The 25,057-nt window shown below is 37.6% G+C and overlaps 1 protein-coding gene across 1 annotated transcript; it reads left to right on the top strand.

Moving 5' to 3' along the window:
- The first annotated feature begins 107 nt into the window (after positions 1 to 107).
- pnpla7a (patatin-like phospholipase domain containing 7a) lies at positions 108 to 24,850 on the top strand. Its single transcript, XM_037692155.1, has 36 exons — positions 108 to 224; positions 647 to 743; positions 843 to 917; positions 1,463 to 1,550; positions 1,709 to 1,791; positions 2,499 to 2,590; positions 2,697 to 2,837; positions 2,920 to 3,079; positions 3,707 to 3,787; positions 4,349 to 4,477; positions 4,616 to 4,696; positions 6,199 to 6,328; positions 6,403 to 6,474; positions 6,627 to 6,703; positions 8,216 to 8,371; positions 8,475 to 8,552; positions 8,976 to 9,181; positions 9,352 to 9,483; positions 9,589 to 9,712; positions 10,413 to 10,526; positions 10,706 to 10,772; positions 10,905 to 11,054; positions 11,642 to 11,705; positions 12,012 to 12,180; positions 14,737 to 14,919; positions 15,121 to 15,239; positions 15,335 to 15,491; positions 16,453 to 16,569; positions 16,687 to 16,756; positions 16,866 to 16,982; positions 17,090 to 17,238; positions 17,367 to 17,519; positions 18,718 to 18,837; positions 22,429 to 22,513; positions 22,923 to 23,038; positions 24,329 to 24,850. Exons 2-36 carry the CDS (start codon positions 648 to 650, stop codon positions 24,455 to 24,457), a joined length of 4,080 nt encoding a protein of 1,359 aa, XP_037548083.1. The 5' UTR covers positions 108 to 224; position 647; the 3' UTR covers positions 24,458 to 24,850.
- Positions 24,851 to 25,057: the final 207 nt, after the last annotated feature.

The following is a 25,057-nucleotide window of genomic DNA, read 5'->3' on the forward strand; positions in this document are numbered from 1 at the left end:
CAGGAAGTTTGAACCGTAAACAGAAAAACAGACTTCCGGTAAACGAGACTTGTCTTCCCGGTTTCTGATTGGCTACGCGCTTCGAGCGATACCATGGCAACAGTGGAGAGGGGCGGAGATAAGCGAGTGACTGCATAAAGAAAACTTTGTTAGCACGACGCTAACTTAATTGTTTTTGCAGCGATGTAAATTGGCTGAAGCAGCGTCACAGAAATCCTCGGAGAGTAAGTGCAGTTATTTCTTTTTACGCTGAATTTCTTAACTCGAAAATTTAAAGTGAACTTTAGCTGTTTATGTTTTATAAATATTAGCTAGTCGGTTCACCACTGCTGCTAGCTATAACGTTCTAATGTTTTCGGCGAGGTAACGAAGAAGCTTTTTGACCTCCTCAAAACAACATTCTTGTTAGGCACCGACTCCGTTGTTGGCTAAGATTATTATTATTTTCCAATTTCATGGAATAAAATCTAGATTTATAGCTGTTAGATGACGAGGGAAGCTGTCGAATGTTGCTAATCAAGCAGAATTGATTCCTCATTCTTGTGTTTTCTCTTTCCTGTCCAGCCAGCCCAAGTTTGCTTCATGAAATTTGATCTCTTCTCGTATATATCGAGCCTTGTTGTTAGCACGGATTCGTGTCTTACAGGATGGCGTGTACTGGAGACGATGGAGACCTGTGCCAGTGGCCCAGTTCGGAAAGCACCACAACGTTCAGATACGTGACAGAACAGACATGGGATAAGGTAGCCTTTCTTGAATTATTCCGATTTTTCAGGACAGGTGGATGAAATCCATTAGTTTTTGGACATGTGATCTAGTGTAAACCGAAATTCTTGTTTTAGATGCTGATGACAAGCAGGAGTGTCCTGAAAGAACGAGTGCAACAGTTTGTGGAAGAGAGGATGCAAACCACCATGGTATGAAATGTTTTCACTGACATCCTATGTTGTGTGTAATTCCCTGGATGATTTCTACGATTGGACAGTTTAGTCAGTTTATATTGGTGAAGAAAAAGAAAAGAAATAACATTGCATTCTCAAACTCTACTTGGACTTAAGCTACGTGCATTCCTTGTTGCCTTTCATGCCAAAAGCTTTAGACAAAGATCATCTTATGATGACAGGGTAGGGAGTTAAAGCTATTTTAGTCCAACTATGAAGATAATGTATGCTTTCTCATGCAATGTCAAGGTGTCACAGCCAGAATCTGTGTTGGGGGGATGGTTCTCAACACCTAATTTTATCTCAATAATTGTAAAATTGACCGTGTTAGTCATTTTTGTGTTTGCTAATACAGATTTTCTGTGATCATCTAGACTTTGGTTGTCTCCAAAATGATTTGTTGTAGATGCAAACACACAGAGAACATTTTCGACTGAAGCTGCAACTTTAATGTCTTGTGTGCAGCTACACACTGGTGACTTCTCACACGACCACATTTTTTCCTCTTGTCTGTTATCTAGCTCACAGGTGTACTGATTGGAGCTGCATTTGCAGTCATACTGATTGGGATTGTGGTGTTCTTCCTCTACAGAAAATTCAAACTTGCTCGTGAGTCTTCCAGAGTCATTCTGAGCTTTATACATATATGTATATTGATATTTTACATTTCTTTTTATATCAAAATCTGTTCACCCCTAGAATATTCCCCTCATATGTCAGCCTGACCTAACTTTACTTGCATTTTCTGTTTTGATTTTTCTGACTAGGTGAACAGCAGCCTGGTGTGCCTCGGTATCGCTTCAGAAAACGAGATAAAGTGCTCTTCTATGGAAGGAAGATAATGCGAAAGGTTCTTGCTATTTTGTAATTCAGTCAACATGTTTGAAGACAAATTTTTAATGTAGTGGATTTAAAGATACTCGTTGAAATCAAACATAATAAAGGAAATTCTGAACTGTGTCAAATGCAGGTTGAAATTGTTTACTCCAGTAGTTTTCCAGATATGTTGTTTTGTAATCCTGAAATGTAGTTTTGCACTCGATGTATACATAGGACATTTATCTACATATTTACTCAACATATCTGAGCATAAATATATACTGATATAGTAAAATAGTTGGACTTTACCATCCTAAACGGCTTTCCCATGGACTTTGGCATTTTTTACTAATTTTCAGTCACTTTGGCTGTTTCTGTGAGTAAAAAAAAAACATGGTTGTCGGTAACGTTTCACAAATTTAGCTTACAAATGTTTTAAGGACACTTTATTGTGGACTTTGTTTCTCATTTTATGATTTCTTTGACCAGTCTTTGACATTTTAATGAGTAATATTTAAAATATTTAGGCCAAAAGATATGCTGTACACATTTCTACATTTCTCTACACAAAGTTAAGCATTTTCTTGTAACTTTGATTGTTACAGTGCACTCTTATTGTAAGACATAAATGTATCTGATGGGCAAAAAGTGATTTCTAAAGGTAATCATTTTCTATGTAGCCCTTCAGTAATGTTGTCCACACCTCAAAGAATAACAAACATTTTTTATTTTTCAAAGGTCCAAACACTTTCCTCTACTCCCCCTTCCTCCAATTCAGTATCAAAGCAGCGCATACGCAAACGTACCAAAGTTCTGAGCATTGCTCGCAAGTATGCACCGTTTCTATAGCTATTCAGAAATCTATTTAGAGTTTTCCTTTTGTATTGATGATTTGATTTTTCTACTTTGTCTTCTGATATTCCATTGTCCCAACAGAATTCTGAGGATTCGCAAAGACCCTCCCACCCTGCAGCATAAGGAACCCCCTCCATCCCTGCTAGAGGCAGACTTAACAGAGTTTGATGTGCAGAGCTCCAACCTTCCATCAGAGGTTCTTTATATGCTGAAAAATGTCAGGTAAACAAGTACGAGTTTCCCTTCACATTAGGTGCTTGTCTTTTAGCTGTTCTAACGGTTTCTGTTCGTCAACTTCTTGTAGGGTCTTGGGTCATTTTGAGAAGCCTCTGTTTCTGGAGCTTTGCCGCCACATGGTGTTTATTGAGCTGCAGGAGGGAGAAGTCATGTTCAGGCCGGGAGATGATGATGACAGCATATATGTGGTCCAGGATGGTCGACTAGAACTCTGCATCCAAGATAATGTAAGAAAGAAACTTTTTTTTTGTTGTTGATCAGTTTAGCACCGAAGCTGGTTTCAGGTTTGATTTTCCTCATACAGTGGCTCTATTTTTCTTGATAGCTCATATTTACATGTTTATGGTAACAGTATATAATTCTGAAGGTTATACTGAGCTAACGCATCCACAACCATGGTTCTACTGTTCAGTAACACTTTTTTTTTTTTTTTTTTTTCCATTCAACCTTTATTTATACAGGTTAATCTCATTGAGCCTCGAGGACTCTACAAGAGAGACCTGTTTTAATGCTGACAACAGTAGACAATCATAAAAAATGCATATGAATTGAAAACTAAATGGAAGAAAATGGTATAAAAAAAGAAACTAAAATAGCTACATTACTACAGCTACTGTAATAATATTTAGTATGGTAAATTGTGAAGCAAATAAATGAGCAGTGAAGTTTACGATCTTGCAATAATTTGTGGAAAACTTGAACAGCAGAGGCACAGACATAAAAATTTAAAAAAATCCAACAGATTCTGCAATTTTTCGAATGTTTTTTGTTTGACTTGTACCAATGCATTTCATATATATATCAGTGATTAAATACTTTGTTTTCTAAATGTATTTTTAAATTAATTTGTAAAGGATGGCACTGAATCAGTGGTAAAGGATGTCCTTCCAGGAGACAGCGTCCACAGCCTGCTCAGTATTCTGGACATCATCACTGTGAGCTGCTGATTTATTCCCTTAATGCACATCAGACTAGGTTCTGTCCTCATTTGTACCCCGATTTGTTTCAGTCCAGTTAGTTTACCCATCATATGCATGTGAGTCAGCTAAATCACACAGGAAATTGCCTTCAGAGGAAACTTACTTATAAACTTCATCATTTTTTGGTTGTTTTCCTATAATAAAAAAAGTTAAATCATGACTGTATATTGTCAGAATGCACATAATGGAATAATTGCAAATATGGCAAAGCAGAATAAATGAAAGTAGCATCACAATTAAATTGCACTATCACCTGTCTTTCATGGGTAATCAAGTATGCACAGTTTAAAAAAAAAACATTTTATTTTGTAAAATTACACCTTTTTAAGGACTTGTCAAGTATAAACACTAAAACCATATCTTGTTATTTATACTGTAAATATTTGTACTGTTTCAAAGTATCAAGTGTGTACACATAATAAACCGAGAGGTGACTCAGTCTTAGACCAGTTAACCCTTATGTGTTAAATTTTTGTGTTGTGCGCTTTCTATTTTTAAATTTGTGCTTATTTCCAGGGATATCCAGCTCCATACAAGACTGTATCAACACGGGCTGCAACTCGCTCCACCATCTTGCGTTTACCTGCATCAGCCTTTGAGTCAGTTTTTAAAAAATATCCAGAGACTCTTGTGCGTGTCATCCAGGTAACACACTGGCCAACAGTGGACATGCAAGCATAAATAAATTGCTTTTTTTTTTTTTAACCAAATGTCGAGGTGGTTGCAAACGAATGTTTTCCTCTCAGTTCGGTCTGCTGAAGTTTGATTTCGCTGCTGTTGCAGATAATCATGGTGCGACTCCAGAGAGTGACCTTTCTGGCATTACATAACTATCTGGGCCTAACGACCGAGCTCTTCAATCCGGTAGGAGGCAAATTAATTGGCACACAAATACTTGTGTGTTTACACAGTTGCGCCGTGCGGCTCACACTGAATACCTAAGCTTTGCTTTTGATCACATTACACACAGCGACGTTCTGAAATGCGCATGCACACTTGATCGCGCTCAGTCGAATTTCACACATCATTAAGCGCAGCATCATAACTTTGTCTTTCCTGTAGCTCAGTGAATTATTAATGGTAATGGATAAAACCCTTCTGCGCAAACTGCCAACAGAAACCTTTAAACCTGACTTGCCACTGACTTTATCATTATTGTATAAATGCTCATCCAGCGTTCATACATTTGTTCACCTGTTTTTGTTTTTCAGTATCTTTTTTTGCGATATATTCCCACATACTTTGATATTTTAGCCATTTATATAAAAAATTTTAACTCGGTCAGGAAATGGGGGATATGGTAACTTTTTGTTTTTTGTAACATTGAGGTCTCTTCCTTCAAAACAATTTTTTTTTTTTTTGGAAATTCTCTGCAACATACCTGATTTATTTGTGTCGTCTTATGCTGAATTAGTTTTTAGACTTTGTCTTTTCGCTTGCCTTCTGAAGCATTTAGATTTTAGCTTCCGTTTTGCTTCTTTTAGTTAGTCTTTTTGCTACATTTGCTACTGGTCACTTGCGTTTTGCTATTTTTAGTTAGTATTTTGCTACTTTTAGATACTAGCTAACAAATTTGCCACTTTTGGCTTTTTAAAAAAAATGTTTTGCTCCTTTTATCTCACAGCTAGTATTCTGCTTCTTTTAGCTAGCTTTTGATACGGTACTTTTTGCAACACCTAATAGTTGTTGCTATTTTAGTTAGACTTTGCCACTTTTGTTAGCCCTTTGCTACTTCTCGCTAACATTTTTCTGCTTGCAGCTGTTCAAGTCTTTTGCTTCTTTTAGCTTTTAGCTAACGTTTCACCTTTTTTTTAGCAACTGTTTGGCTTCTTCAGCACGGTCATTCAGTCGTCGCCCTGCTGTGGAGGACGGAATGTGACAAAATTAAATGAATACATAATGCATAACTATTAAATGTATCATTTAATTATTAAATGCAACATTAAATCATTAAATATACAATTAAATTATTAAATACACTATTAAATAACGAAATGTACACACGAGGGCGGAATGTGACAAAATTAATTAAATAAATCATGAAATAAGTAATTGTGTATTTAATTATGTATTTAATGATGTATTTAACATTTAAATTATACATCTTATGTCTTTGTTCATTTCATTTTGTCACATTCCATAATTAAATATTTCATTATTGTGCATTTATTTATTTAAGTCACCTTCTGTCCTCCATACCCTTCACTCTACATTCATATTAGTTTAAATTCTTGTTTAAGCAAGTGCAAAACCTAATTATTTACTAAACATGAACCCCTGAAGTCTTTATGAACATTTATGTTTTACAATGAAACATTTTTGCAGACTGCAACATCCTTCAACAGCAGAAATGCTTTTATTCACAGGAGAGTCAGGCTGTGCCTTTGTCCAATATAAACAGCGTGATGGCTGAGGCGATGTCTGGAAAAGTGACACGTCGGCTGTACTTCCAGGATGAGTTGCCTACAGGGTCTACTGACAGCACTTCAGAACCAGGTCCAATTATACGCATATATTTTAAATTAGGCCTTTTTTGGGACACTCATTCATCAACACTTTGGTTTTAACAGATAGTCTAAAGGAAAGTCCCTCAAACAGCTACAGGAGACTGCGATCCACCTCCATACCTCCTGAAAGTGCAGGTGCGTTGCTAGTTTGGTCTATTATGATGAAATATGGTGTTTGTCTTTATAAATGTGCCAAAACTTCCAGGTCAAAAAGCACTAGCAGATGTGCGGTGTTTTGCAGATTTGTGTAAACCTGTAACCCTTTTTATTGATGTCTTGCGTGACAGGAATTGATCTGAACATGGCTTGTGAACGAGCTCGAGTGACTATAGATGAAGCTCCACAGAGTCCTGTCACCCAGAAAGTAAGTTTATTTTATTTATTCATTTTTTTTATTCATTCATTCATTTAAAAGAAACAAAATAAACAAGACTAATTAATCAAAAAGGGGGAAAAAACAAACATTGAATGAAAATAGTGCAAAAACGAGAAGAAAAAATATCATATCTGCCCCTTATTTAAAAAAAAAAATTAAATAACTTTAAACAAACAACAACTTAGGATTGAACATCTCCAAAGTGAAAACAAAAATATTAGGCATCTTTCACATGGCATCATACTTTCCTAACAATTTTAACTTAATCATCTTTGTAAACGTATAAATTGTTTTAGAATTTTTTATGGCGATATCAAGGCAATTCCACAATCCTGTTCCCTGATTTACAACGCAGCTCCTTCAGACCAGTTCTAAATGGAGGTTTTACAAACATTTCCATTCCCTTAAGGTTATAATGACTCTTTTTATTTTTAACAAATTTTAATTGAATATTTGGGGGTAATATTTTTTATGAGCTTTATACATGACTTATAAAATATTGTATTCAATCAAATATAATATTTTAATAATTTCAACTGATGAAATAATATATTTGTTGGGTCACCATAGCACTTCCTAATAATTCTTATAGCTCTATTTTGTAAAATAAAAATAGGGTTTGTAATTGTTTTGCATGATTTTCCACAGACTTCAATACAATAGATTAATGGAACAATAATTACATTATACAATATATACAAAGTTTTGTCATTCACAAAAACTTACTTTATACAGTAATGCAATTGATTTAGCTATTTTTATTGTTAAGTAATTTGCATGAGATTTCCATGTCAGCTTCTCATCAATAACGACACCCAAAATTTTATTTCATTAACTCTATGAATTTCAATACTGTCTATTTAAAATGGGACTTCAACAATTTTCTTTCTTTTTCTAAATATCATGCAGTTTGTTTTTCCCGAATTTAATAACTTAAGTTAGAACAGAGTTTATATTTTTACGAATTCTGCCTGTATCATCTCTAACATCCGTTCAATATCTTCATCCGAACAAAAAAATGTGGTGTCATCTGCAAATAAAACACGCTTCAAAAGCCCCGACACATCAACCAGATCATTCACATACAAAATAAACTGCTTTCATCCCAACACAGAGCCCTGAGGAACTCCACATCCATTAACACAAAATTCTGATCTTGCATCGTTTACCTGTACAAACTGTCTCCTTTTATTCAAATAACTGGATACCCACTGTAGTGCTAATCCTCTGCCATATTATTCAGTTTTTCAAGGACAATGGTGTGGTCATTAGTGTCGAAGGTATTTTTTAAATTGATAAAAACGCTAACACAATACTGTTTTTGATCAACAGCAGTTGTCTCTTCTGTTATTTCCACGAGAGCCATTGATGTTGAAGCGTTTCTCTCTGTGGTAGTTCTCTTCACCCATAGTTGATTGTATATGTTAGATGTTAATCCAATTCACCTTTGCACCTTTTTCTGCTGCTTGTCTGGTCTTCATGTCTTTCTCATGTCTGTAGTCTAGTTTGAAGAAAAATGTGACAATGCTGCCCACACCATCTGAAGTGTTGCATTGTACTGACAATGGAGGGCAGTCTGATGCTATCCAGTTCAGTAAAAGCAACACTATCCTCCAGGCTGCTAAGAAAGACCTACAGGAAATCATCCAGCTGCAGGTAATGCCATCATTAACTGGAGATTTATTTCTTTAAAAATCTGTAGAAGTGGCTTTACATTAGAAAAACGTTCTTTTTACGTTGTGTATGTTTATTTTTGCAGGATCCAAGTCTGCTTGAGGGCAGAGTCACCCTTCATCATGTCAAAGCTGGTTCTGTTGTAGCTCGTCAGGGAGATCAGGTTAGAACAACAAATTACAAAACTATTACTTCCTTTCTCAGTTTGAATATCCTTGTGTGAAATATTAGTCCATTTTTTTTCTTCTGAATTTACAATTTCTTTTAGCCTAGGCTTTAATTTGATGAGAATTCTTTTGAGTTTTCAAAGTTTTGTTAAAATAACTGGTTACCTGGTTCCTTAATAGTTAATGTTTACTAGAAACTCTTGTTTTAATGTTTTCTTAAGATTGGAGCTGATTCAGAATAAAAGGGAAAATACAGCAAACTGATTTTTATCAAACAAACCTTTCAGCCAGACAAAGATATTCTTGGAGTGCGTATTTTGTTAGTTTTTAACTTGTTCAGCTACTTCTTTTATCGGCAACTTAACCGGACATGTACACATTGTAATTTTATTTGTCCCAACTCTGTTTTTATTTTTTAGGAGGTGAGCATCCACTTTGTGATTTCAGGCCTCCTACATGTTTACCAGCGCATGATTGACCGTGAAGAAGACACACGTCTGTTTGTGACACACCCTGGAGAGCTTGTTGGTCAGCTTGCTGTCTTGACCGGGGAGCCCCTCACATTTACAGTGAAAGCCCAGCGAGACTGCAGCTTCCTCTCAATTTCCAAAACCCACTTCTACGAGTGAGTCACAGTCACTTAACTGTGACGGTGCAGCATATGGAACATTGTGTTACACGTTACAATTAAGGTCTTTTACTGCATCTTAACAAAGTTATTTTAGGTGAAGTATGAAGTGATTTGGTGTCGTCTTTTCTCTCCATTTTTTCATGGGTTTTTCGTTAACTCCTCAGGATAATGCGAGCGGAGCCAAAAGTAGTCCTGAACGTTGCTCACACGGTGTCCAGGAGGATGTCCTATTTTATCAGACAGATAGATTTTGCTCTTGACTGGATGGCTGTGGAAGCTGGCAGGGCTGTTTACAGGTATTCTGCTGCAGAGTTAGAAAGTGACGATGTCAAAAAGGCCAAATGTAAGTTCACATTTAAGCCAGCTAAATGAAAGCTTTCTTCTATGTTTTTTGTTTTTAGGCAGGGAGAAAAATCGGATAGTACTTTCATAGTGCTGAGTGGTCGACTGCGTTCTGTGATCCTGAAGGAGGACGGCAAGAAGGAGATGATTGGAGAGTATGGGCGTGGGGACCTGATTGGAGTGGTAAGGAGTGAGGCAGGGACTATCATGTGGAAACGCTTATTTAAAACACTTTGCCACACATCTTGCTGGCACAACTCCCGTGGAGTGGTTAGGCTGGTGTGGTGGTCCCCATTTTTAAAAAGGGGACTGGATTGGGACTGCTGGAGAGTGTATCCATACATGTGTTAGTCTGTGAGTTTATGTTTACAATGTGAGAGATTGAAAATGAATGAGTTAATATCTGTTGTAGTTTAACACTGACTGACACCGTATTTTCTGGCGTATAAGTCTCATTTATGTGTCACCGCTGACCCGTCGCATTTATTATGCGTTTATTTAATGGTCAAAATGGCTTAATTTCGTCTGGGCAGCATGGCAACATCCATCCATCCATCCATCGCAGCCGGAGCCGCTAGCTCTTCAGCGTTCCTCCGCCTGCACCAGCTGAGTGAAGCAAGCGTGCACGGGAGGACTCGCTTTTGCAGTTCTTAGAAATTTAAAGCATCAGTCAAAAATTGCGTTATTATGAAAATGGGGAAAAAAACGTGTATAAGTCACAGGACTGACAAATGGATGCAAAAAAAAAATGCAACTTAGATGCTGGAAAATACGGGTATGATGTATGGTTTATGGAAACTTTACATTGATTTGGTTACACATGGCATGCTATACTAGACTGTAATGTTTGTCATCTGACCAAGTGACTGCTGTTGTTGTGCAGGTGGAAGCCCTGACTCATCAGAACAGAGCCACCACTGTCCATGCTGTCAGAGATTCTGAGCTGGCCAAACTACCAGAGGGGGCGCTCGCATCCATCAAAAGGAAGTTCCCGCAGGTATTCAGAAGGACCTAACATTAACTTTGAAATGTGTCACACATGAAACTAGAAATGAGTTCAGTTTGCAGGAAAGCATGGGTGCAGACATTTATTTCACATAAACTGAATAAAAAAAAAAAACCTCCCCGTGCAGCCAGAAGATGGCAGAAGTCTAATTAAAAGCTTCTGCCTTTTAGGTTGTCACTAGGCTGATCCATTTACTTGGTCAGAAGATTCTCCAGCAGGTCAATGTCCCTCTTTCAGGTGTGTACTTTGTCTGCAGCATCTATATGCTGATGGTTTGGTATCTTAGCTTTTTTATTTCTTTATTAAATAGTATTTAATGAAAATCTTAGCTCCTTTTGAGAAGTTTACAATTCTGTAAAATGTGTCCAGCACGGAGTTTGGCACTCCACACTCCAGGAAGCAAGTGGGATGCAGGAAATCAAGCCTCCAACCTGTCCACTGTGACAGTTCTGCCCGTTTCTGAAGACGTGCCTTTGACTGCCTTCACTCTGGAGCTGCAGCATGCACTCCAGGCCATAGGTAAACAATAATTGTATAGCTAAAATATAAGTGTTTACACTTCAAACACTGTATCCATATGATCCTCAAGCAAAGTCGTAGCAAATTCACAATAGGTTGTATAATGTTGCATAAATGCCCACTTGTGAAATCTAGAGGAAGGTAAAAAAAAATCTTCAAATAGAAAACGTTTAGTTAGATCAGCAGCAATTATTGTTTGCTACAACAGCTATTAGCCATATTCTTAATTTAAAGCAGAAAAAGCTGTTTTATGTGATGTGTAGACAGAAATAGAAACTTATGCAGATTACATTTGTGGTAACCTTGTGCCAAATAATAATTTGCCACCACGCTACAACTGTTCTGCACTGTTTACTGATCATTTTTAGATGTTCGTGTGCATCTGTTTAAATCTGCTAATGAGCTTTTCAGGACAGGTCTTGCTCTTGTGCTTTCAAAGTTGTTTATGTGCCCTTGGTGCCATAAGAGAGGCTAATTAACATAACAGGGTTTTAGTTTATGCAGTAATGACCTTCCTGGGCTTTAAAGAGCAACCACTAATTTAGAAACAAAAAAATCTTGAGCTTGTGCGATCTGATCTTCTGCAGGACCCACTCTTCTGCTGACCAGTGACATCATCAAACAGAGACTTGGAGCTGCAGCACTAGACAGGTTTGTTGTGCGACACGTTGAAATTAAAAACTGAAGGAAGTGTTACACATTCCAGCTCCAGATGATTTTTTTTCTCCTCTTAATTTAACTTTAAATCTAATTTTGAGGAAGAAACTGATTAAATAAAGTTACTGCATGCAGTTAAATTACACCACATTCAGTTTGTTTTTCTCAGCATACAGCTAACTCAAGATCTGCTGTTTTTTCTGTTTCAACTTCTTTTAAAATTTATTTTCAAGCATGTTCTGTTGGCACCACAGAAAAAACGATTGCATGTGCTCCTCATTAATGGACTCGTCGCTTTAGTGTTCATGAATACAGATTATCCAGCTGGCTGGGCCAACAAGAAGACATCCATCGCATAGTTCTTTACCAGACTGACTACACACTGACCCCGTGGACCCAGCGGTGCATCCGTCAGGCTGATTGCATCATAATTGTGGGAGTTGGGGAGCAGGACCCTGCTGTTGGGGAGGTGAGCTGGAAAGGGAGAGCTGCAGACAAGAGAGGGAGGTGAAACTGAAAAAGGTTGTTGGTTCCAGATAGATTTCATTGCATTATTGTATTTATTGCACTGTTTTAAGTGCTGATTGTATTTTGCAACTAGGACTTTTTCTTTCTTTCTTGCTATTAAACATTCTTCTCTCACCACACTCATTCCAGTTAGCCATACCAAACACTTTCATATTCATGCATCAAACAGATATTTTTCATGAAATAACTTGTCTTGTGATATGGGATAAAGTTTAAATGGTTACGCCAAGTTTGCTGGTTTTAAGTGCGCTGGTTTGATTATTAATTATTTGGTCCTTGCTCTTCCCTTTTACTCAGGATGGTGAAAAAAAGAGACAAATATGAAGTAATTGAGTTTTCCAATATGGAAACTGCGTCTGGACAGAGTAGTTTATAGTAACTGAGACGAATGTTCCAGACAGATGAGGGAGTGGTGGCGCAGAGATTAGAGAAGATGGGCCTGTGATCGAAAAATCGCAGGTTCAACTCCCGGTACAGTCAACATCAAAATGGGTGGAACAGGTAACCCTCATTTGCCCCACTCTGGGCCCCTGAGCAAGGCCCTTAACCCCACCATCTGCTCCTTAAACAGGTCTCTCTTGAAAATGAGTTCTCGTGCAGTTGGAGTAGACTCGACAGAACTGGAAAGCTGATGACTTAAAATTATTTTTCTTTTTAAATAGAAATTGGAAGACAAGTAGGTGGTGAGCTTAGCAACAAGTTGACTGTAGTGGGTTTTGGCTCCTTTTTTTTTTTTTAAAGGTTTTTAGGAATGCTATCTACAATTCTGCAGCTGTTTATTAATTTTTTTAATTTATTCAACAAGCCTTATTCAATATTATGTGATGTTTCTAACCGAGTGGTTGCTTTATTTTGTTAAAAATGCTCATTGACTATATTTTTCTTGTCGGCACCACTTTACAATAAGGCTCCCCTTATAGCTGGCTAATAATAAGTAGTTTATAGATACGTTATTAATTAATCTATAAACACTTTATGAATATTAACTGCTTATTATGCATTAAGGGTGACAGAGACAAAACACCAGTTTCTTGCAAAATAGTGAGCTATATCTGTTCACCTACATATTTCATCTAGAGTTGTTAAACATTTTAAACTAAGTTACTACTTTGTAAGCATAATAAGCATTTGCAAACCTACATTTTTTTTTAGCATATAATATTAGTTGTAGATACTTGTAATGTAGTGATAAAGTAAAATATTATATGCTAAAGACATTGGTTTACAAATGCTTATTGTGCTTACAAGGTAGTAACTTAGTCTGAAATGTTTGATATACCAACTCTAGATGAAATATGTAGGTGAACAAATTTGGCTCACTATTTGGCAAAAAACTGGTCAGTTTAATCTCGTCACCCTTAATTAATGCTTAATAAGCAGGTATTAATAATTTATAAAGTGTTTATAGAGGAATTAACATATCTATAAACTGTTTATTAGCCATCTATAAGGGGAGCCTTATTGTAAAGTGGTACCACTTTAAGAAATCAATGTGCAAACAGATTTATTTATTTTTTTTAACCTTGCTGTTACTTTACCTTTATTACTCTTCACGTGTGTTAAAAGGCAAACATGTTAAAGCAGGTGTCTGTGCTCTCATGAAGGTCAGTCCTAAACATTGTGCTGCTGAGTCAGGTTCAGATCCATACGTTTGGTTGAGGTAGCGGCCAAACTTTTTAAGCATGTTTTGTTTTTGACCCCTAATAATTTAGAAACAATAAATAGAGTACCATTGATGGGTGTATAAAAGAGAGGCTCCATGTTTTAGTGCTCGTACGGCTTATGAAGGAAACGTAAATGCCTTTCAATATGGGGAGAAAAGTGTTCCCATTTATCTGGAAGTGGAAAGATGGATCAATATTTACTTTGGCTCAGAATGAGTCATAACACTGGCTGGGTTTTTATCTTTCAGGACACATTCTCATCTCGCTCATTCACTAAACCTTCAGCAGAGTGGGGGGAAAAAGACCTATCGATCAGTAAATAAATTTGACCATCCTCACACTATTACACTCTTCATAAAATACATCCTATTGTTCATTTAGAAATAACTAAGAATTTAAACGGAGAACTCATGAAGGAAGCAAAAATAACTGCATAACATTTCCATTATGTTCTCCGTAGAAAATTCAGATTTTGTTTTTATATTATCGGTAGCAACTTTTTAAGGTAATGATTTTGGTCTGTGGGAGGAAATTTTAAGTCTCTGGAGAATACCAATGCAGGCACAGTTGTATGAAATTGGTCTATTCATCCCAATAAAAATAGTAAATATTTCTAAACACGAACAAAAAAACTAACTGCATCCACGTGTAGAAGTGCCAGTTTTGTGTTAATGTTTTTTTTTTTTTCTAGTGGCCAATGTTTTTTCCTTTCAGTATTTTTTTTTTTCACACGGTTCTCAGAATCCTGTGCCAGCTTTACACAGGAGAAACTGTAAAAAAAAAAAAAATCATAAAATGTGTTCAAGAATCTGCTTCATGCCTTCCCCCCTTAGTTGGAGCGCATGTTGGAAGGAAGCGCAGTGCGAGCCCAGAAGCAGCTGGTTCTGTTGCACAGAGAAGACGGGCCGCCGCCCCAAGGGACCGTGCACTGGCTCAACATGCGAAGCTGGATCTCCAGACACCTCCACCTCTCCTGTCCCCGAAGAGTCTTCTCTAAAAGGAGCCTCCCCAAGCTGGTTGGAATCTAAAACTGCCAAAAGTGTTTCATGTGTAGATCAAAGCAGTTTACATAGTCCCATTTGATTTATTTACTCTTAGACTGAGCTTGAGGTGTGATATTTTGCTTTTTATTTATCTACATAATTAGTTTCATCCATTCGCTTTTAAATAGTCATCATTCTCTCTTTTTATTACAATTGGTCTGCTTTTTTTTGCAGCTGGAACTGTACCAAAGAGTGTTTGAGAAGCCAGCAGACCGCCACTCTGACTTTTCCCGTTTGGCTCGCATTCTCACAGGCAACGCCATTGCTCTTGTTCTCGGAGGAGGAGGGGCCAGGTAACATTTAAAAGATTTTATTTAACATATTTTATATTGTATTCCACAAGCTATTTCTTTCTTCACATTTTTTCCCCCTTGTGCTCCTAAATCAGGGGTTGCTCCCAGGTGGGAATCATGCGAGCGCTTTGTGAGGCGGGCATCCCGGTGGACCTAATTGGTGGTACTTCAGTGGGTGCCCTGATGGGGGCGCTATATGCTGAGGACCGCAGCCACAGCCGCATGAGGATCAGGGCCAGGGAGTGGGCAATGGTGAGTCAAAGCAGCAGCAACACTAATTTTGCTTGAGAGGCATGTGTTGCAGATTCATACCAACAATATATTTTTTTGGGCTCAGTTTAATCATTAATAATATCTATCACAACTTTCATCCCAAACGTCTTCAAAAAATAATTCATGCACACGTTTTTGGGATGGTACAATTATAGCAGCATTTAGTGCCTTTTGAACAGGAGATGCTATAAACAAAACTAAAACCATTATTAACAAGTCAAATTAAAAGTCCAATTGATTGTCTCTTTATATTAAACGTTACTTTGAAGGATTGCCTTAATTCTGTTTTAAGGTCATGTGACAAGACAAACTGGTCAAACTGGTCTTTGTGTTGATAAATTTGTTGGTTGGTATGCTTTTAAAAAATATATTTTTTATTTATGTATTATGTCTGGGGTTATATTTATGTATTTTTATATGAATGGGCATGTTTATGTGCTCTTGTTAAAATCAATAGAGATGTTAAAAAAAAGAATAAATTAATAAATAAAACAATTTTTAAAAAGTCCACTTGATTGTCTATTTATATCAAACATTACTTTGAAGGATTGCCTTAATTTGTATTTTACTTTGGGCGGCTGTAGCCGAGTTGTTGGAGCAGTCGTCCTTCATTGCAAGAGTTGTGGGTTCAAATCCACCAGCAGTCATGTTGAAGTGTCCCTGGGCAAAACACTGAGACCCTCGTTGCCTCCTATGTGTCCCATCAATGTATAAAAGTGATAAAGCACTGATGAGTGTCTTTGGAATGATTTGTTCAGTTAGCTTATAGATGTAGTAGAGTGCTGTATGAATGGGTAAATGAGGACACAGATTGTTGTGTAAAGAGCTTTGAGTGTCTCGATAAGACAAAGGTGCTATACAAGTACAGTCCATTTACTATTTACATTAGAAAACAAATATCAAAACGTGAATGTTTGTTCACATTTTGCTCTTTCTATAGGAAATGACATCCAAGTTCAGGAAAGCTCTGGATTTCACATATCCATACGCCTCCATGTTTACCGGTGCTGCTTTCAACTCCGGCATCAGCAACGTGTTCAACAGCAAACAGATTGAGGTGAGTTGAACGAGTCTAAAAATATAAAAACTGGGAATAGAAGTTTTTGCAGACAAACTCCCTCCTTGTACAGAAATGCACTGCTATTATCAATGTTATTAATGTTTATAATTGCAGGACTTGTGGATCACATACTTCAACATTACTACTGACATCACTGCATCAGCTATGAGAGTACACACTGATGGTAAGTATTGTTCTCTGCTGAACAGACATTTAGCTCATGTTTGGTTATTTTCATTTGAATGCATAGTGCTTCAATTACAATTTAAAGGGTTTGTTGTTTCCTCTTTGAGGCTCTTTGTGGCGTTATGTCCGTGCCAGCATGTCTCTGTCGGGCTATCTGCCGCCTCTCTGTGATCCCAAAGATGGGCATCAGCTGATGGATGGAGGCTACATCAACAACCTGCCTGGTATGTTAAATTTCAAGAATAATACCTTTAAAAATTAGCATTATTTCTCTCTTGACATAAAGTTAACATGTATTTATTCTTGACTTTTTTTTTTTGCTTCCTCCCAGCTGATGTGGCGCGCTCCATGGGGGCCAAAGTGGTGATTGCTATTGACGTGGGCAGTCGGGATGAAACCAACCTCACTAATTACGGCGACGCTCTCTCGGGCTGGTGGGTGCTATGGAAACGCTTCAACCCCCTGGCTGAGAAAGTGAAGGTGATGAATCAATTAACAAACGAGACAACAAATTGCACAAGGATACAAAAAACTAAATCAAGCATATGAATAATTAGAAAAGTATTTTTAGAGCTGCCTTTTATTGATGCACAATTTAATTTCAACAGGTGTTGAACATCGCAGAGATTCAGTCTCGGCTGGCCTACGTGTGCTGTGTGAGGCACCTGGAGTCTGTGAAGAACAGCGACTACTGCGAGTACATCAGGCCTCCGATTGACAGATACCGCACTCTGGAGTTTGACAAGTTTGACGAGATCACTGTAAGTCCGAGACATTTTTTCCCTCGCTTAGTTTAGCAATTAATCCATTATTGCTTTAGAGATCTTGATTTCAGCGACAAAATGAAACTATTTCTTAAGTAAGGCATATTTTATACAACTTTGCATGCCAAAGTTTTTAAGAGTTTGTGTGATCTGTTGACTCACCAAATTTTATCTTAATATCTGTAAAGTTGAGCGACTTATTTCCATTTTTTATGTTTGGTTGATTAACTGTAATGGTCATCTTTAACTTGAATGACTCCAAAAAGTACCGTATTTTCCACCGTAAATGTCGCACCGCCCTATAAGTCACATTAGTCCAAATAGGTCTAATAAAGAGGAAAAATCCATAAATACGTTGCTTCACCGTATACACCACATCTATTATGCATCACCGCTGACAACCCAGAAGTGTGGGCCGGTGTTGTGCCAAAAATCGATTGGCTGCCAAATGGCGGTCACGGGAGCATGCACAGGAGGACTTTAACATGAATTTAACAAGATTAACACTTAAAAACAGTTATTTGTTTGCTCAAAATTATAGTAAATGTGTGTCGCAGTAATAAATGCACTTTGACTTTATAGTAAAGGTATGTCTCAGTTGAACTTTTACTTGATAAATGCACTTTAATGGTCAAATTAGCTGCATTTAGCTGGGGAGGTGCAGCGAAATGAAACTGATTTGACGGTTGCTTCAGGCAGACGAAGGTGGTGCTGTGGCAAGCCGATTGCGTCATTAATAGCCACTTTTACCTTTTACATGATGGAATGGCATGCCATACAACTGGACTGCCATCTAGCAGCTGAAAATGTGAGTGTTCAGTATTTTCAGTCAGAATGATTGAAAACAGCCATAGCTCAGCCAAAAATTGGTTTATAAATCTGGGAAAAATCCATAAATAAGTCGCTCTGTGTATAAGTTGCAGGTTATGCAAATTTTGCAATAAAAACAGTGACTTATACAGTGAAAAATACGGTAATCAGTTGTACATCTAGTGATTATTTTCTATGAGTTTTGTGAAAATCCCTACAGTGGTTTACAAGATATTTAACTAACAAACAGACACAAGTAATAACTTAATCATTTCATGCTGGTGGGTGATTAAAAAAATAAAAAGTCTTCTCCACATGTCAAGTGGCTTTTTATGCTTCTGTGGCAGCAGTTTATAGAAAAATACTGATGTGTTTTTTGTCGTAGGAAGTGGGATACCAGCATGGCAAGACTGTGTTTGACGTGTGGAGTCGCAGCGGTGTAGTGGAAAAAATGTTGAAAGACAGACACCAAGAGGATTTCCACAACATCCAAAGGAAGAGCAATGTAAGCATTGGGTTAATTAATACTTGGAAATTGTATAAATTGACAAAAGAAGTGAATATTATTAGTTCTGTATTATTTAGGCCATGAACCACATTGTTGTTAATCGAACATCTAAAACCACAGTTTCCTTTTGCAGCTCACAAAGAAATATATTAAGATTAGCCTAGTGATATTTAAAAAGATAAACATCTAATAAACAACGAGGAGAGACGTATGATGAAGAAAAATGACATATTTACCCTCTATCTGAACTGTAATTTGTAGAGGATGAAAAAAAATGAAAGCAGTATTGATGTAAAGAATCGCGGCAACAACACCCAGAACAAAAAAACTAACAAATGCACACAAAGTTTGTTTTCTCAGTCATCCAGGTATCTAACAATAAATGTTATATACCTGGATGACTGAGAAAACAAACTTTGTGTTTTTGAAACCATTAATGAAAAGGCCAGACTTCAGGGGTATCTGAGGCAGGCTTGAAACACAAGAGTCAGGGTGGCTTCTGGGTAATACCAGATGGCTAGGCCTCAGACTGACGAAGCCTCTTGGATGAGGGGCGAAACGTTTCTTTTTAACAAAAAAACGAAGTCCAGATGACATGATTCAACCCTTTTTGTTAACAAATGCACATTTAAAGAGAAAGTAAAGACAAAGCCATTGTTGCATATTAAGACAGTGATGCTGTCTTCTGACTAACTCCCATTCTCATTCTTTAAAACAATATCCATCCCACACAGACGATTAATGTCTATTTTCAGAAGTTTCTGTAGGATGCAACTCTCAAGAGAAATAATGCATGTCTTCACCTAAAAAAAAAAATGACACTGCTGGTCAAAACTTGGAAAATTAAAGAGCTTGTGTTCCTTGAAGGAACGAGTATCACTTGCCACTTTTCATTTTTAAACTATTAATGACAAAGTTATAGCCATCTTAGTCAAACTGAGAAAATATAATTGGATATATCTCACATGATCTTTTTTTGGGGGGGAAGATTTGGCAGACCATTATTTATTTGGATGAACTACTGTACTTGCCGCTGTACACGTTCCACCGCCGTATCAGTCGCATCAGCTCAAATATGTCTAATAAAGTGGGAAAAAAACATAAATATGCCATTTCGCCATATAAGTCACATCTATTATGCGTGACCGCTGACCACCCAGAAACGTGGGCCGGTGTTGTGCCAGAAATCGATTGGCTGCCAATTGGTGACCGCGGAAGCGTGCACGGGAGGACTTAAACAAGAATTTAACAAAATTAACATTTAAAAACAATTATTTGTTTGCTCGAAATTATAGTAAAAGTGTGTCTCAGTTTAAGTTTTCCTTAATAAATGCACAAATCAGCTGCATTTCACCGGGGCGGCGCGGTAAAATGCAGCTGATTTGACGTTTGCTCCAGGAGTTCTGGAGCGAGACGAAGGTGACTTCAAGTCAAGTGTCTCATTTATTGCCACTTTTACCATTAATGAGACACTTGGCTTGCCTTATTGGTCGAAGGCCCTCTAGTGGCTGACAATGGTAGTGTTCAATATTTTCCATGTCATAATGAATGAAACGGTCAGATCTCAGCCAAAAATTGGTTATAAATATGGGAAAAAATGTATATTAGTCACTTCAGTGTATAAGTCACAGGACTTGCAAATTTATGCAAAAAGGTGCAACTTATACAGTGAAAAACACGGTGCTAATTTTTCTTTTTTTAAATTAATTTATTTTTTATTGGGGCAGCACGGTGGCGCAACTGGTAGAGCTGCTGCCTCTCAGCGAGCAGGTCCCTGGTTCAAACCCCGGTCCAGGGGCCTTTCTGGGTGGAGTTTGCATGTTCTCTCCGTGCATGCGTGGGTTTTCTCCGGGTACTCTGGTTTCCTCCCACAGTCCAAAAACATGCGTTAGGCTTATTGGTAACTCTAAATTGTCCTTGGGTGTGAGTGAGAGAGTGAATGTTTGTTTGTCTCGTTTGTCTCTATGTGGCCCTGTGATGGACTTGCGACCCGTCCAGGGTGTACCCCGCCCCTCGCACAGTGATTGCTGGACATGGGCACCAGCGACCCCCGTGACCCAAAATGGAATAAGCGGGTAAAGAAAATGGATGGATGGATGGATATTTTTTATTGATGCCTGTCGGGGATTATAACAAACTCCATCAGATTTTACCTTCAAGTCCATGAAGTCCAGAGGACACTTCATCCTTATAGACAGTTGTTTGAAGAACTTGTTGAAAAATTTGTCAAACAAAACATAAACCTGTCTGCCTCGATTCCTGTCGAAGGAAAATGGGACGGAAAAACAGGATGCAATTTTGACACAATCTGTAGTATCTTCTTCCTTTTAAAGGACAGCAGCTATGTAGTAATATTTTAAGAGAACAAACAAAAAGCTGAAATGATCCCCTATCAATTTTCTATCCCATTAATGTGGTCCTATTGACAGACCTCACCCCCACCCTTGATAACACTGAGCCTAAATCTAAGTTACTGTAGAAAAGAACATGCAAAGACTGAAGAGCTGACAAGAACACAGGATTATTTGGAGTAATATTTTTACCAAGACCTGGCTGCAGGAACATTTTGAAACCATTTCCTTCCTGTTGAAACTCTACAGGGAGATGGAGGCTGAGGGCAGAACAGTGGCAATGATTACAGAGATTGTTAAAAATGGATGGTTTGATTCTGGACTTGCTGCTGTGAATGAACATCCCTGTACTTCAGCCACTGTGACCTACGAGTTATCCACGTTACCTGCCAACAGTTCAGCTGTGATGCTTCACGTGAAGCCTCGACTCCAATGCATCATCGCATTTTCTGGACATTTCAACCTCATTTTTCTCTTAAACTGCCCTTAAGCTATCCAACAATTTGTCAACAGATTATTTATTTATCACTATGGTTGATAATTTTAGTGTTTACTATTTATTCTGGCACAAAATAATTTCATTTTGGGATTTAAAGTATTTATTACAGAATGAAGTAAAGAAAATAGAATCCAAATTACCTCCGCAATTTTATTTATTTTTCTTACAAAATCAGCCGCCTGCTGCGTTTTCATCGTTGTGCATAAAAAAAGATGCATTATTTTGTGCAGGAATAAAACAACCTGACAGCTGGCATACTAGGAACACAGCTGGACAGTAAGTGAAGAACCCTGAGGCTGCATTATGTGGCAACCTTCAAGGATGATAAACGTCGGCAGCAAAATGCTTCAAAAAATAAGTTCTCAATTTGCCCCTTGGGATCGGTTCCAAATCTAAATCGATCTCTACAAATCCCCATCCCCGTTTCACGCCTGCCTTGTAAAGAAGTCCCCAAGGCTCAATGAGATTAACCTGTATAAATAAAGGCTGAATGAATCTCTTAATGATCAACTTTTTGTAGAGGTAAATACTATTTAGTCTTTTTTTTAATAGTTTTATGCTTCTAATTGATTTGGTTTCTCAGTCAAATCTTAAAAAAAATAACCAAAAAGACACACTTGCACCTAAGACTTGCAGCTAAAGGACTATTTTAAGCTTCAGAGCTAAAGTCTACATATCAATCAGTGATGTCACCTGGGGTCTTATTTACCTTTTATGAGCTGATTTTGTGTCTTTCAGGTGTTGACATGTCCCAATGCTTCCTTCACTGACCTTGCAGAAATTGTGTCGCGCATCGAGCCCGTCAAACCTGCACTGATAGATGGTAAATCTCCTGACACACATTTCAGCAATGACACTTTCAGACACGCTTATTATGAAGCGTTTTGGTGTGTTGACACGATGGCCAGGAGATGGATTTTTAACCTTTTTTCTCCACGTTTTTCATATTTGCTCTGTTTTTTTTCCCAGTTATTTTTCTTAGTTACATATTGGGTGAATATCGATAAAGTAGAGTTGAACATTTTCAAGTAACTGTATATTTTATTTAAAGTAGATGTCCTTTATTGAACTTAAAGCAGTTGTTTTTCTTTCAGCGTCACTTTCTTTTTGCACATTTTGCTATTCTGGCTCATTCACCTGCTCACTCTTTTCTCTTTTTCCCCACATGTCACACTTTCCATATTATTCACCCACAATGTGCTTCTGTGCATCCACCGTTTCCCCTCCGTCAGAGGGGTCAGAGTACCACACTGACTACGAAGAGGAGGCATTGGAGAGTGCCCTCTCTGACATGGAGATGTACAGTCACTATGGAGAGCACACTGAAGGAGAGGAAACGCCTGACACGGTGTGAACTTCTGCACGCTCGGGGACTTTGGGTCTTTTTGAAAATATTAAAGCATTTTAGGCATCTTAACTGTGTTTCATAATTCTTATTTGTAGGGCTGGGCACAGTCACTTTTTACATCTCCATATTGTAGACATGTTCAGCTGAGAGCATTTTTATTAATAATGCTTGTAAATCCTAGAATGTATTGTCTCAGTTAAAGATTGAGGGAATAGTTTCTAAATGTTCACAAATAGACATTTAGTTGATCTGTTCTTTGCTGCCATTACTTTGTGTTGTATCAGCTTTATTTAGCATATTTACTTTTTCTAAAGTCCACACAAAATCTAATTGGGGTGGGGTGGGGGGGGTTATTTAGTAGAGATGCATGATATTGGATTTTTGGCCGATATCTGATATGCCTATATGTTGAAACTTATTTGGCCAATAACCGATACCAATACCTATTGTTTATTTATTTTTTCTAGTCCTACTTCCAGAGACTACATGGCTTTCTCTGCTGTGGAATTAAAACACTACATTATTCTGCATGGTCTTTGTCTGTTTGGCCTGTTACCAAATGCAGATGTGAAAAGGGGGGATGAAAATGATATAACAGTTCAACTTTGATTATGCTGAATGTTAAATCTATTCATGACATTTATTCTCTCGTAACACAATGACAACTCTCGAATAGTCATCCAAAAATGATATCGTGCATCCCTAGTGTTTAGTCACAAATCTAAACATCCAGACCATTAAAATTTTATGACTATCTTTGAGTATGTAATTTCCTGGAAAACTATTTTAAATTGCTGACGTTGCCCTGATCCCATGTTTGCATTCAGTGAAGTGATCAGCCAAAATGTAGATGTTCAGGAGAGCTGATGGACAACAGTGGGTTGTCTTTTATTAGCCTCATAAAGTTGAATTATTCTACAAGAAATCTGTAAATATGCATAAGAAAACATCACTCAGTAAATTGTTCATAGGGACTATAAGTTCCCCAGAATCTGCACCGGTTTACTGTATGATGATGTCATTTGCCAGGTGGTAATGTTAGTTTTTAAACGAGCCTATTGAAAGTAAACTGAACTTTGCTGGTTGATGTAGAATCAGGTCAATATTAGCTTTAAAGAAGCATCAGTAAAACTGTAAGATGTGTTCTGAACATTAAAATGAAATCCCTCCAGGCCACCGTATTTAACTAAATGTATTTTACTGATGTGAAGAGCCCGTTTTGAAAAAGAAATATAAATTCCCAAAACAATTTTAACTGTATTTTCTTTCATCTTCCCTTTTAAATTTCAGGATGAGGAGCTAGAGGGAAGAGATACACCCCTTGTTACTTTACTGAACAATGGCCACCCTCCACCTGCCCCTGCCAGTCCATCGGAGGAGCTGACAAACCAAGTCCCTTCCAAACAGTCCATTAAGTGATGGGTGCTCTAATAAACTCTGTCTGAACAGGTCAACACACTTAACCCCACTTTTCTGTGCCACAGTTTTACCCTCCAATCTGCCCCTGATGACTCCACCTGTTTATCTACTCCTGGGTGCAGTCAGTGACCTCTCCAGCCTTGTTAGCTGTGGAACAAACAAAATGCATCCAGCACTTTTCTGTTTGTCGTTCATCAAGAAGCTGCAAGTTATTATTTCTCATATTGAGATTGTTGAGATAACTTCCTTAAGCTTCATATAAAACACTTGTCTGTTTGAAGAGATGACAAGAAATCTGTTGTTAAACCAAAGATTAGGAGAAATCTCGACACACTCCTGTCTGCAACTGCAGCGCAGAAAATCCAAAAGAATTAATTGGAAATTAAAGTGAATTGTGGGGAAAAAAGGACACATAAAAAAGTGGCTTTTTTTTTCTCCCACCTTTTCAGTTTTATAGATGTAAATCTTGTCAATCTGTTAAAAAAATCTTTAAATTAATTTCCAGAGTATGACGATGCTTGTTTTTTGTAGAGCAAGTCAAACACAATCAGTTCCTGGGACTAAATTATAGGAAGAAATTGGATCCCATCAAAACTGTAG

This window comes from Nematolebias whitei, chromosome 18 (assembly GCF_014905685.2).
Source record: "Nematolebias whitei isolate Nwh7 chromosome 18, NemWhi1, whole genome shotgun sequence".
Taxonomy (NCBI): domain Eukaryota; kingdom Metazoa; phylum Chordata; class Actinopteri; order Cyprinodontiformes; family Rivulidae; genus Nematolebias; species Nematolebias whitei.

Coding starts and splice junctions, on each gene's coding strand:
- pnpla7a (XM_037692155.1), top strand. CDS start 648: ATGGCGTGTACTGGAGACGATGGAGACCTGTGCCAGTGGCCCAGTTCG. Junction 3,788..4,348: donor GTATTCTGGACATCATCACT/GTGAGCTGCTGA, acceptor GCTTATTTCCAG/GGATATCCAGCTCCATACAA. Junction 6,329..6,402: donor TGACAGCACTTCAGAACCAG/GTCCAATTATAC, acceptor TGGTTTTAACAG/ATAGTCTAAAGGAAAGTCCC.